At 38.0% G+C, this 14789-nt stretch overlaps 1 protein-coding gene across 4 annotated transcripts in view; it reads left to right on the top strand.

The window, feature by feature from the left end:
- Positions 1–5457: 5457 nt before the first annotated feature.
- Positions 5458–14789, top strand: part of RBFOX1 (RNA binding fox-1 homolog 1) — a gene marked incomplete at its 5' end in the record, with an annotated part of 1027042 nt that continues 1017710 nt past the window's right edge. For all 4 annotated transcript variants that reach the window (XM_081338329.1, XM_081338327.1, XM_081338331.1 and 1 more), the window contains one exon: positions 5458–5502. In XM_081338329.1, the coding sequence (XP_081194455.1) occupies positions 5458–5502 (45 nt within the window). The remainder of the gene's footprint in view (positions 5503–14789) is intronic.

Raw genomic sequence — 14789 nt, forward strand, 5'->3', positions numbered from 1 at the left:
CAACTTTTAAGATTCGTGCTTTTGCAAGCTCTTTTTGAGATTTTCAAATCTTTATAATTGGATTGTGGGGATGGCCCAGGATCACCCTGCGCCATTGCCATAGCCTAAAGTTTCTCTTTCCTTTCCATAGCTTGTGGCTTCTTTTCATTGACTCATCCTATTCTCTGAGAGCAGTTAGCTCCAGTTCCTGTGTTGCCGTAAAGGTAAATGTTCCCCCACACATGCGTGCTAGTCGTTTCCGACTCTAGGGGCCGGTGCTCATCTCCCTTTCAAAGCCAAAGAGCCAGCGCTTGTCCGAGGACGTCTCCGTGGTCATGTGGCTGGCATGACTAGACGCCAAAGGCGCACGGAACGCTGTTACCTTCCCACCGTAGTGGTCCCTGTTTTTCTACTTGCATTTTTACCTGCTTTAGAACTGCTAGGTTGGCAGAAGCTGGGACAAGTAACAGGTGTTCACTCTGTTACGCGGCACTCGGGATTCGACCTGCCAAACTGCTGACCTTCTGATCGACAAGCTCAGCGTCCTAACCCACTGAGCCACCGCATCACCGTGTTGCCTTTAGAAGACTGGAAAGCCACATTCTTACTATTACGAAGAAGTCTGAGACATGTATTTGCATCACATTTGAAATCCAGTCTTCCGTTGATGTTTGCAGGCAGACCTGCAAATCGAATTTCAGTTTGGTTATCTTTTCACATGGACACACATCTTCCTCCTTTGTGCTTCATTCACAATGCAGTCATTGCAAGGTGTCCTTTCTTGTTCTTCCTGTTGTCACCGTCACCTCCTGGATGGGAGAGTTGGCATAATGGCAAAAGGAAGAAGCAGTAGGGTCAGTTATCTCAAAGTGGTTAGATGAGTGTGGCTGTTGCTTAGTAATGCTAATGCTAATGAAGCCAGACTTGTCTCGTCAGAAATACAGAGATAAGATGCAGTGGGGTAGGAGAGAACAAAGGAGAGACAAGAAAAAACAATGCCCCAAGGGAGGAGAACAAGAATCCAACTAAGTTCCATTCCAATGCAGAGAAGAACTGTGTTGCTATATTCTTGAGAGGCAATTTTGCTTTGGGGGTGAATGCTGGAACCATTTCCTGTTCTCCCTTTTTATCTCTGATAGTGATTTATTTTTCCAAGAGTAGGAAAAGGTCAGGGTCATATGTTCAAGGAACCACAACACTCTGAAGTATAGGGAGAGTGTGTGGTGTTTGTTGCTACCTCCAACTCTCTTAATTATAATTAATTAACTGCACCAGAATCATAAGGCTGGAGGGAACCTTGGAGGGCTTCTAGTCCAACTCTCAGCCCAAGGCAGGATATACAAAATACAGAATAATAGAATTGGAAGGGATCTTCTGAGGTCTTCTAGTCCAACCCCAACTCCACCCCCTCTCAACTATCCTGAACACAACCAGGAATACCTAGATTCAAGTCCACTTTCAACCATGAAAGCTTACTAGGTGATGTTGGGCTGATCACACTAGCTCAAATTAACCTTCCTTTACAGGATTGCTGTTGAAAGGGTAAAATAAAGGGAAAGCTCTATGGAAACTGTATTTAGTTTTTGGAGTAAAGGTAGGAGAACAAGCTCATAAGTTAATTATATCTAAAATATTATTTTAAGTGAAAATAGAATATTGTGGAACAAAGCAGCAGATGCTAGCACCATCTTTATGTTCAAGAATTGCCCTGGGTCCATTATATAAGCTATTTTTAGTTGGCCAGTGCTTAATTTTGATTTATGCTCACCTGCTCATCAAGAAAAAAGTGAAATAGAGATGGCAAAAACTAAATCTTAGTGAGTAGAAGACAGGAGGCAATCTCTCCAGTTTGCTTTCTGATTAGCGTCTGTGGAAGCTTGGGGGTTGGGAGTTTAGAACATGACAGTCATAGTGAGTTTGGTGTTCATGAAGTGTTCAGATGTATTTGCTTCCTATCACATCCTGCATCCAGTTAAGATCTTCTCCATCATCCAATCTTACCTTGGATTCTCTCTTATTTTTTCTTTACTGGCCAGAAGGATACACCTCCGAAGCAAGCCTTCTATCAAAGTCTCCAAGACAGTCTTCAAACTTGGCCCTTTTATGACTTGTGGACTTCAACTCCCAGAATTCCTCAGCCTGCATGGGCCAAGTTTGAAGACCCCTGCTCCAAGAACTTCTTCAGTATCAAGATAGTTTGTGATTTATTATTAATATTTTTATTAAACTCAGGTGAGGAAGCCCAGTTCAGGATCAGGAAGAATGTTGCTTAACGCCCTTCCTGGAGTAAAGGTCTTATTGTAGTGAAACAGGAGGTACTCTACATATCTCGTGAGAATTGAAGCCAGAGAGAAGCAGCTTAAGAAGAGGAATTCTTACTCTGGCAACCTTGAGCTACCTGCAGTTTGTTTTCAGCTGTTAATGGCAGCTCAAATGGAAAGCTTAAATAGGGCACTTGTGTGAAAGAAAACTGCAAAGGAAAGGGCTTTTCTCAAGCTAACTCATTTATGAGTGAATTCCATAGTGTTCCATTTGAAGGACGCAGCACAGTGGGAAGGTGACAAGCTTCATTGTGTGCCACAGATGGTGGATCCTTTTCTAATGGCAATTTTATTAAAAATTGCAATTAAGATTAAAAACAAAACCCCTAATACCAACTAAAAACCCTAATACCAAGTAAAACCAGAATAAAGAGAAACAATAGAAAGTGCAGAAAGAAAAAAATGAGAATATTGTAAAGAATGTGTGTGTTAAATTTTACTGACAAAGAATTAAAGGGAGACTAGTATAGCTGTTTCAAGCTATTTAGCTCTCATCAGCTAGCTGTACTCTTCTGAGATTCGAACCTGGGCTGATTGCATGTTAGGCAGCTGTATTAACCTCTAGGCCACAGGTTTTCCTCACTTTGCCAGCTGAGCCAGGGAGGAGAGATTAAGTGTAACAGAACACCTGGTCTATCCAAATATGGGACGGAGCAAACTACTGTTGCTTCTTGCCTCACTGCCCCAATCACAACAAATATTTTTTATTAATGTATCACCTCCTTAATATAACAAATGATGTCTTTTTTCTCTTTTTTCCAAATCCAATCTCTATCTATAAACAGTTCTTAAACCCACATGGTTCTACCCTGATTGCAAAAGTTTATTAAGGGTTACCAGAGATAACATGTCAATTGTAACCTCAATCAAACAAACCAACTTTATATTCCTTCCTTTTTACAATCTTGATCTTTAGTCGCTTCAAATAATGTCCTAGAACCTTATTACTGTTCATCTTTTCTATGTCCATTCTCACAAAATTCTTCAGAGCTTTAACAAGTCTCTCTTCCACTGTCTGAAAGCAATTTGTTCCACTGGTTAATTGTTCTCACTGTTAGGACGTTTTTCCTTAGTTCTAGGTTGCTTCTCTCCTTGTTTAGTTTCCATCCATTGTTTCTATTCCTGCCCTCCGGTGCTCTGGAGAATAAATTGACACCCTCTTCTTTGTGGTAGCCCCTCAAAAACAAAAGTGCTCTCAGTTGATAACAACAATAGAGCAAAAATATGTAGATAGCATGACGTGTCATTTTCAGGTAACTTCAAGTGATCCAAATTTAATTATATGAACCGGAATTTGATAGGTCATATTAATTATTCTTTCTATTTTCCTGTAAAATAAAGAAAGTTGGTATAGGTAAATGATCATGTTCATAATTGATAGGAAACCAGTTACCACTGCACCTTCCATCGTATTTTTTTTTTTTGTCCTTCTTTCCAAGTTTTCATTAAGTTAAAGGCACTATTCTTTTTAACGGAAAACTACCTAACTGCTTTTCTAATGGCTCATTTGCAAAGTGTGTAAAAGTGGCTGGTTTATTGCTAGAAATAAGTATCATATCATAACAGAGATAGGACTGTTGACTCCAATGTATTGAGAATGCTTGCTATAATGCCATCTGAAGTGTAAGACGCCATCATGGTGTCTGTAAGACAGTAAAACAACATAATGAGGATCCTTTTTGATTATTCCTTTTAAGCATTTCAGTTGCATCACAGCCCTTTTTGCTTCTGAAACATGCATTTTCGACACAACCTGGGTGTCAGGAAAGGAACTGGATCTCATTAGGAATACCTGCTTCACCCAAAACTCATTTGCAATGTAGAGTAGGAAAAAAAGGGAAGCCACAGAATCTCTCTTCCTGCTTCTTAGTCTAAAAGAGGTCATATGCCACAGCAGTCAAAGATGCTTCAGCCTACAGAGGACATTACACATAGTCCAGTCCCCACAATATTTTTTTTACAATGATTTTCAGTTTTTTGGGGGGAAACACCCATGCCCAGTTGGGTAACAAATATGATTGCTTTATCTATTCTCCCCTTTGCACGTAGTTATAAAGACCACACCGGATGCAACTGACGAAACCCCCCCCCCTGTTCTTTTGCTAAGCATGTGAACTCAGGGAGCAAAAACAAATTCTAACTTTCTCTTGTCTTACCATGTCTTCAGATAGCATTGTCCTTGGTCTTTGCTCAAAATCAAACGTGAACAAATACTTTGGATTTCCTGAACTGGGGAATAAAATAAACAGTGCTCTATGTGCATGGCTGAAACAACATAGAGAGAGAAGGAGCTGTACTACAAAGGATCCTTTCCCCCCTCCCTCCAGTATGCATTATTATTAGAAACATTTGTAAACGCAGATAGATTCACACTTAAGGATGATGCCAGTTGGTGTAATGGGGGCCAGGCAGGCTACCCCATAAAGGCTCTGAGTGATGCAGACGTGGCATAAATAATTGGAGATGCTTCCATCCTGCCTGGAGAGATTTCATTAGTCATGAGTTAGAATTGGTTGTCAAGCATACGGCATGGAAGCCCAGGCAAGGTGCCCTATGGTGTCATGTGGTGCGTATTTAATGCTCGAAAGAGTAAGAAACACACACGTGCCAGAGACAGATTGAGCCAGGGTAGAGGAGAACCAAGCCGTGAGAGGTGGATGACAGTGCTTTGGGGTAAACTCTGCCGAAGGAATGTACAATTCTAATGCATATTTAATCTCAGGTTGAAAAGGGGGGGAGCTGATCCCCAAGCCTCCTCAGCCTGGGCCTTGCTTCGCTTGCCCTCTTCCTTCTGTCTTGGCAGTCGTCCCTTTTCTCTCTTTGTTTTTACTTATTGTGTTGAGTCTTTCCTGGAGCCGCAGAACAGCAGAGGGGCATCCAATAACACCTGAAGGGAGATTGTGAAGGCAACCAGGGAGAAAGAGAGAGAGAGAGAGAGAGGAGACGAGACGAGAGGGAGGGAGGGAGAGACAGAGAGAAAGAGAAAGAGAAGAAGAAAAAAACAGAGGGAGGGGATCAAGAAGAGAGCAAGCGTGCATAGAACCCGACAGATGCCTGTGTTCATTTATATTACCAGCACGTGGGGGCAGTTTTCTGGTTTCCCTTACTTCCCTTGTTCTCTCCGGGCGAGGAAAGAGAAGGCAGTTTGCAGCCAACAATGAAATCTTGGCAGTTAATTGCAGTCGTGGGAGATGCCCTTCAGGTAAGGAGGCACAAGGAAAAAAAAAAGGTTTTAAACAATTTAAAGAAAACAGCAAGGGATTGGAAGGGGAGGGGGGAAGGAAGGCTATCTAGGTAGAGGCATCTCTTGCTGATGATAGCAGACTTAAAGAATGAAACTCTCTCCCCGAGACATGGAAGCGGCTTGGTGTAGAGGTGTGTGGAAGAGTGGTTGAGTGGGGCGGGGGGGGGAAACGGGGTGGTGGTGGGGGGAGAGGCACAAATTGACATGTTTGGCTGCCATTGTTATGTAGTCTCCATTCAGTGTCGTGCCAACATTAATGCAGAAAAGGTTTGTGCTTGTGTTTGGCTTCTGGCTGTGTGATTAGAATAGAGATTTGGACGCATCTTGGTGGAATAAAGCAGAAGCCCTCCAGGAAGCTGATGGGTTCTCGTCTTAGGAAAAAAAGGTATTGATGGTGTGTAAATTCCTCAGAAAGGTGCTTTCTGTTTTGGAGAAGCAGGGATTTTTGCGGCTTGTCAAGGACTGAAGGAAGAGCTTTGAGTCACAGGGCAACGAATCGGAGAGAAAAGGAGTGCCAGTTAATTGTTATTCCTTCTTCCTCTCTGAAGTTCACTTGAACTTTGTCTTTTGAAAGGTTTCACTTTCTTTGCAGTAGCACCCACTAGCCTGGAATTCTGTATATAGTTTTTTCCTCCCTTATGAAAATGAAATATGACCAACCCCCCCCCCACCCCCCAACCCCCAATATTTGAATTAGGGAATGAATTATGACTTGCGGTCTTAGGTTGGGTCTTCCTATCAAAAAGTTTTTTAAGTGTTGGCATTATTTCATTCCTTGTTGGTTTAGGCAGGTAAGCATCACCTGTAAGTTCAGTTTGGGGGAACATGCTCTTAATTTGCTCATAGGACAATTTGTTGTAACTTTTGTCATTTAACAACATTAACACATGTTTTTTAACAACATCAACAACCCACAAGCCGCATATTGCAAGCAGATCTGTCTATCCATCCAATCCATTCCATTCTGTGGTGGTGTACTTTTGAAATCTTCTAGCTGATGCAATTTTGATTGCTACACATAAAAATGAACAAGCCAACTTGGTACAGGCATTTAGCAGTGTTCAGCACAAATATGTTATATTTGTTCTGTTTTCTTCACTTTTTAGAAGACAACAAATAGCAGGCTAATAACATTTCCAAAACCTGAAGTTATTTGATATTTACTACCTAAATTGCCTAAATTATGTTCAAATGGATTTTCCTCGTATGTTAAATGATTCTAGTTTTAAATAGTGAAAAAGCCATTTAAATCGTCATAGAGGCATTACTGGAGATAATTAGATGCTGTTAAGAGAGCAATTTAAAACTTCTCTCCATGCAAAATACAATATTAGGAATATCTTATTTTTGGCAGCAATAATTAGTTGCAGCAGTCCAGTTGTTTCATTTGTGCAAGGAATACCCTTCCCATTGAATAAATTAAGTGCTTAAAATTATAAAATACATTATTCTGTGTTTACAGAAGATTTTTTTGTTAGTTGCTTGGAATTTATGTTATTGAAAATGTGTATCTTGTACTATTAGCAGCTTCATTTATTTTTGATTTTCTTTCAGTATAATAAATAAAGTGTGAAACATTGAGTGGATGAATAACTAAATTCCTAATTATCATCCCAGAATGAAATTTTCTGTTTTGTGGTTTTCATCTTGCAATTAAATGGAAGCTCCATGATTATTTAAACATATTATACTAAGTTGTATGCAACAATTGATACCTTGGTTTAAATATAAGAATTATCTCAGCTGTATATCTTGTTTAAGAATTCTTGGGCTGACCATTTATATACTTACACTGTTGAATGTTTTTGAGAAGGATAGAATGTATAAATGATATATTTATACAAAGAGTCAAAGGGACAGGAACTGGACTAGAATTTTTTTCCCCACGTTGGTAATGGTTAAGCTAGTAGCAATAGTAAATAAAAATTAGTGCATTTTTTCCTTTTATTCCAGTGTTAATTTTGTAATATTAGATGTGTGGGATGGACTATACATTAAAATGTCACCTTTGATTGAGTTCTGCCTGTAAGCAACCACTTTAGCAGAAATTAATTTCACAAAAATGAAATAACCCAATGGGAAAAAAATGAGTGTGTGGATGCGGGATTCTGCTCTATGGAACTCCTGATTGACCTTGAGCCAGTCAGCCTAGCCTACCTTATAAGGGTGTTGTGTGAAAATAAAGTTAAATTAGTATCCTGTATTTCTTTGGAGGGTATTTCACATATATGATAAACTTCTGTTTCTTACATTTTCGACCCAGATATTTCATATCAGGAAAAATAAAATGTAAACAAAGTGAACTGGTCTCAGGCTATCAGATTAAGAAACAAATATTTGGTTCATCTTTTGCTTCATTTGGTTCTTTTTTTCCCCTGGATATAAAATAATATTACATTTCTTTATTTTTGAGTTTGGGCCCTTTGTATCATGCTAAAATAGATAGAGACAATATAATTTTGTTACAGGTACATCAGTGAGCAAAATAAGATACAGCTACTGCCATTTCCATTCCTGTGGAGAAGAGTTATACTTCCCCTAACTTCAAAACTCTTTTTTATTATTAATATTTCACTTTGGTGATATTTGTAGCTCCCTGTGGTGAAATACATCGTAGTTTGTCCTAAAGTTGCCTTAAATGAGCATTGTGGAAGAACACTGCAATGTGTTTTTTCACTGGAGAAATTGATATGGATCCTGCAGTGGAAAACACTCATGAAGGAGGAACTTCAGGAAAAGATGTCACCTTGCCATTTTCAGGGCTGAGGTCTAGGCCAAATTTATCTTTCTTCGGATCCATATCATTACAGCTGCCTTCAAATGGATAGGCAAATCATGGAGATATTTGCTGCTGCTTTCTCTGGGATGAGACGTCATCTTTCCAGAATGTATGTGGGCCTAGAGTTAGTAGGGTTTATAATTTTAATTTAACCCATGCATTGTGATCCCTCCTTTTCCAAACTGGCATAGAAGTGCATTGATACCTTTCCAGGTCCAGCATCATTTCAGGATATTGGGAAGAGGAAATTACTGAAGAAATCTCAGATTTTTTTTCCCCCCAGCAATACAAAAATATCTGAAATTTCATCACAATTCTACAATTTACGAAGGTCATTATTCTTCACAATGCAATAAATGCAACTTAGGATTCACTGCTAAGATTGAGTTAATGAGGTTGATTTTCATCTTCTATGGAAGTATCTTTTTTGCCTCTTCAGTCTGACATGCATGAAATAATTCAAGTTTTTAAGGGTAAAATGAGATGAATGCTTTCTTTAGAAAAATGGAGAATGAAGATTCTTTCCTGGCTGGGGGAACTATTTGGATCTGAACAGCTAAGGCAGAAGTGTGGGTTGAAAGTTTGAATTTTAATTCCCTTATTTGCAATTCATGAAAACATACATGACATATATACATACAGGAAAAGATAAGAGTGCTAAATTTATCTGGGTTTTGTTTTGGTTCAGTTTTGTGGAAAAAAAAGAGTAAATATTAGTTAAATGCAAAAAAAAAAAAACACAATAGGGAGAGACTATTGCAGAAGTGACTATGGAGACTCTCACTTATCCAGGTCATAGTTATCCCCACTTGTGGCTTGTTATAGGAAAAATGGAGGGTTGTATCCATCACCCTGAATTGCTTAAAGACTTGTCTATGGGGATTCTCAGTCATCCAGGTCATAGTTATTCCAAAGATGCTTGGGATATTGCAGAAGTGACATATGTGGAAAAGTGCCTGCAGAAATGCACAGCAAGTGATATGCACAAAAATGAGTATGACTTTTCAAAGAGACTTCTTTACACCTTGCTGGGGAAAGGAAGAAACTCAGTCTTGATTTTTTTTCAATCCAACAGAGCTGGACCAGCTAAGCAGGAAAACAAGTAGCATATAGCCACCGAAGTTTTAGGCTGTCAGGAAAATCACCAATTACATTATATAATCAAAAAGGATCTGCATAATCAAGAGTTTTATTTATTTATTTATTTATTTTATTATATTTGTATACCGCCCTTCTCCCGAAGGACTCAGGGCGGTGAACAGGGCACATGTAAAAATACAGAGTACAAAAATTAAAAAAGAATTAAATAGGAGCCCGAGCTAAAACAATAGATAGTAATATAAAAATCCACAATAAAAATCAATGTGGTGAAAGGAAAACAAAAGATTTAAGCCCAGCCAAGGAATACTAAACAGCTCATCACCTACCTTTTCAACTTCTTTTAATGGACACTGATAGAATTTTAGAATTTTAGAATTCAGACATTTCTTTTTCCTATTAATTTATTGTATTGTCTGTTGACCAAGATATATTTTAGGAAGATAGTTTTTGAAGGATCAGTTACATAAACAAACTATATAATACCACAAACTCATTTAAGTAATCCTCCTCTGTTACCATTTCTTTTTTGACATAAGTGGAATGCAAACAGGGAGAATAAAATGATGTAAAAATAATGCAGAGAGAATGTCATTAGAAAACTTTGCTATAACGGTGGCTGTTCAGTAAGAGTAGGAAAGTTCTTGGATTTCTTTGCTCGATAATTGGTTTAATGAAGCCAAGATATTTGAACCTCACATCCTGGTTTGGAAGAAATAGAGTTGTATGAATGCATTTAACTTAAGCTTTCCACTTACATCTTGCCTGTTATATCTGTCAAGAACTTCTCTGGGCGAACTTGCTTGAAGAAATGCATGCATTTTTTGAACTTTAGTGTCCTTTTAATGACATGTTATCAATCCACTGTGAATAACTGTCCAAACTGTCCACTCTTCAATAGAAAACAAGAAGTTCATATTTTCCCAGAAGTAAAATTCCAAGCGCAGCCAAAAGTTCCTTCTTACGTAGAGGAAATCAATTTAAATTTCTCCACAAAGCTTGTGGAATTAGATATTTTCCATCAATTTCTCAAGCGTATGACTTCCGTTCAATGGGGGCAAGAACATTAACATCTTTTCACATAAAAAAAAACCAAAAAACCCCACAAAATCCTCCATGGATAAATGGCCTTCTGGAGGTTTAAGAGAAACATTAGGGAATCTTTAGAAGATTGCAAAATGCAAGGCAGGAGACCTACACTCTCTTCTTGCTCATTAAGGAAGTACAAGATCCTTCATTCGTGTGAGTTTTCCCTACATTTGCTTTTTTTCCTTTTCCTTTTTTGAGAAAAAAAAAATTGCTAAAGCTAATACTCTTACATCAAGTTGAAGAAAACCAATTGAGTAAAAAGCAGCAGTTCTCTTCTTGACACTAATAGAATGTTATAAAAGTCTATTACAAGGGTAAGCAGACGCTTCAGTGAGAGTTATTGATTATTCTCAGGAGGATGTGTGGTTCATTAACAAGAGGAGAGAGTTCCAATATTTCCCTATTTTACCACAAGGAAAGTCACAAAATGCCTCAGTGCAAAAAGTTTAGGTAATGTGGAGAAACTATACATTCTCTAATTGTTGTATTGCACATAGTACATTCAAACAGTCAGAAAAAAATAAAATAAGATAAACAGTGAGCAAGCTCATAGTAGTGTCTAGTATGTTTGAAACCATCAAATGATTTGATTTTCAGTCACTTGTTATCTAGTCAGAATTGAGCTGCTTTTCTCTATTATAGAACAGAGATTTGGGCCATTTGACTAATTTATGGGATGTAGAATTAGGGGAAAGTTGGCATTAAATGCCAGTTGCAAGACAGAGCTGTTCACACTTTATCTCTGTTACAGAAAGAAAAGACTGTCAACTGAATAACTTTCAGTTTTAAATAAACTTTTGTTAGTTGGGTCTGGATGGGCATGTTTCCCTTCCTTGTTGAGGCCAGGAGAATTATAGATGGGAGATTTTTACTTCAATTAACAGACTTCAAATTTCCCTATTTATTTTTGAAGATTTTTCATTATAATTTACTTTATTTTTTCCTGCTTTTAAAAACATATATACAGGATATATATAAAAGGATGTATACAGTAGTTCCCACTTGCTATTAATTTAAGTACTCATGTCAGAAAGTTTGCAAAAGCAAAAAGAAAAGGCAAAACACAAGCAAGCCTTTGAGGATATCTTTAATGTAGAGATACCCAGAGAAATTTGTTGACTCAGGTCAAAATATCTCATTGTTATATAGTATAACTGGACTACAAATCCCATTAAAATAAGAACCAACCTAGAACTAAGGAGAAACTTCCTAACAGTGAGAACAATTAACCAGTAGAATGCCTTGCCTTCAGAAGTTGTGGGTGCTCCATCACTGGAGGCTTTTGAGAGATTAGACAGCCCTGGAAACCTTTATTGCTTGTTTAAAAGATTCAGTCTTTCCATTATCATTTTTTTTCTGGAAAATCAATCAAACAAACAGAAAAACCCATCCATGGGTTGACATGGTATATATAAAAGCAAATGGCTGACCTTACAGTAGCGATCTCTAGCATTCATTGATCAATGCTGACAGAGCCAGGAGACTTGTAAGTGCCTGAGATTATATATACCGGTATATTATTTAGATATTCACAGTCCATGATTAGCACATAGGTGATCCCCAACATTTACTGTTGTATCCCTACCAAATTTATAAAGGACTAGCAATATTTTATGTTAAATATTCTGGTTCTTTAAAATAAGCCCTGTGTATTGTGTTTATTGTTGTTGCTATTCCCAGATTTACAGAATAATTAACATGCAAATAAAATAAATGTACAGCTATAATAGCATGAAAGGTTGCTTTTAAGATGCTCAAGAAAATATATGAGATATTTTTTTAGCCCTATAAATAAAGTAGATTGGAAGAAGTACTATGCAAATCACTCAGGATGTTACTAAGAACAAATGTTTTTTCTCTGAATACCTCTGGCCAAATCTTGAATGATGGAGGTATCAGCAGAAAGACCTATTGTACCTTGATATCCTTAAGTTAAAAAAAAATAATTATTACAATGGAACTATGGGAAAAGAAACATTGAGAATGTTTGTGAAACTTGTGCTTGATATTGATTAGTCAATATTTCCTCAACACAAGCACAGTTGTTGTTGTTGTTGTTGTTGTTATTATTATTATTATTATTATTATTATTATTATTATTATTATTATTATTATTATTATTATTATTATTATTATTATTATTTGTTAGTTGCGAAGTCGTGTCCAACCCATCATGACCCTATGGACAATGTTCCTCCAGGCCTTCCTGTCCTCTACCATCTTCTGGAGTCCATTTAAGCTCACGCCTACTGCTTCTGTGACTCCATCCAGCCACCTCATTCTCTGTCGTCCCCTTCTTCTCTTGCCCTCAACCTTTCCCAGCATTAGGCTCTTCTCCACTGAGTCCTTCCTTCTCATTAGGTGGCCAAAGTATTTGAGTTTCAACTTCAGGATCTGGCCTTCTAAAGGAGCAGTCAGGGTTGATCTCCTCTAGGACTGACCGGTTTGATCGCCTTGCAGTCCAAAGGACTTGCAGGAGTCTTCTCCAGCACCAGAGTTCAAACGCCTCAGTGCTTTGGTGCTCAGCCTTTCTTATGGTCCAACTTTCACAGCATGTTCCATAAACCCAATGAAGTTTATGGAATACCAGCAGATAACTGGTTTCCAGATTCCAGGTTCTTCCAGCACTTTGCAGCCTTCTCCAATGCTTTTAATACCTACAAGATTGCTTTGAGTTGGTTCTCTGAATGCTATTTCCAGCTTTTGTGAGTGAGGGAGGAGGCTGTGTAGAAAATGGGAGAGACAATATGTAAGACAATGCAGAAGGTTTTGTTGAGGGAAATGATGTTTCATTACCCTAACTAGGTAACATCATCAGTGCTAGTAAGGATTGCTGTTTGTGTCAATTTACATCTCTTCTTTGTCTGAGAAAAAGAATTATATCATCTCTATGATACAAAGCTCTTCATTAAGGTCAATTTGAGGCCATCTTGCAAAACTCCATATTGTAGTATGCTTTGTAGCTCATACACACCTCCTGACTTTGGGGTTCTTTGAAGATTTTTTGTGATGGTGCCTCACTATGGAACTGCCAGAACTGTCTCTTGTCTCCTATTCCTTAAGAAAGCAAGAAGCAGCTGTTCTATCTTGACAGGCCTTTCATTTGCAGAACGTTAAACCTTGGCTATCAGTTTGAACTGTGCTGGAAGCAGATGGTGTTTTAATTTACATTGTTGTCTTGTTTTTATTAGTTCCATTAAAAAAAGTAAACAGTTTCCATAAACTATTTTAGTATTTACTGTATTCTTAATGAGATTAAGAAATTGGAAACAATTTCATGCCAGCTGAGATGATTATGCATTGTTCAAGATCAAATCTGAGATGCTAGTATGCATATTGTATCTAAAGCTTTTTAAAAGTGGGCTTCCTTTTTTTTTCTTTAAATGCCAATATTTATACTATGCAAATGCAAACTTTATTTAAAGTGATTCAGTTTATTCCCTTGGCTGCCAAAAGGAAAAGGGGAAAAAAAGAATAAATAGACTGACATCTTTAATTATGGAAGGCAGTCTTGTTTATGGAGAAAAAAAAACATATAAGATTCATTTTGTTAAACAGGGAGGAAACTAAAAGAAAATAGTGATGGGAGAGAAAATGTTCGGGTTCACATTGGTCTATTATAGCCAAAGTCCAACCCTATTAAAGGTTAACAACTGTAATGCGCTGTGACAATAACCTTGAGGAATAGGAGGAAAAGTGGATACTAAGACAACAGTTAGATAAAAGAAATCTGAGTCCAGAGCAGATTTGTAACCTGGGAAAGAATCTCAGATAAGACCTTCCCTAATTCTTATGAAGGTAAAAGGGGGGAGGGAGGGAGGGAGGGAGGGAGTGCCTTCAGACTTACAAGAGCTTGTTACCACAACCTCATAATAAAAATAGTATTAGCACTCATAACTTTAGTTTTCTAGTCTTGGTCTACCTGGAAAGGCTGATAACAGAATAAAACTCTCTCTCTCTCTCTCTCTCTCTCTCTCTCTCTCTCTCTCTCTCTCTCTCTCTCTCTCTCTCTCTCTCTCTCTCTCTCTCTCTCTCTCTCTCTGTGTGTGTGTGTGTGTGTGTGTGTGTGTTACATGTACCGTACATGTACACACTAAACAATGACAACTTACAGAATTGGAAGGAATCTGAGAGGTCTTCTAATTGAACTCCCTGCTGAAGGCAAGAGACCCTATACCATCTCAGTCTAATGTTTGTCCAATTTATTTTTGAAAATATCTAGTGATGGAGTCCCCACAACTATGGGAGGCAAACTGTTCAATTGATTAATTGTTCTCAC

Source organism: Vipera berus, assembly GCF_964194415.1.
Source record: "Vipera berus genome assembly, chromosome: 13".
NCBI classification, from domain to species: Eukaryota; Metazoa; Chordata; class Lepidosauria; order Squamata; family Viperidae; genus Vipera; species Vipera berus.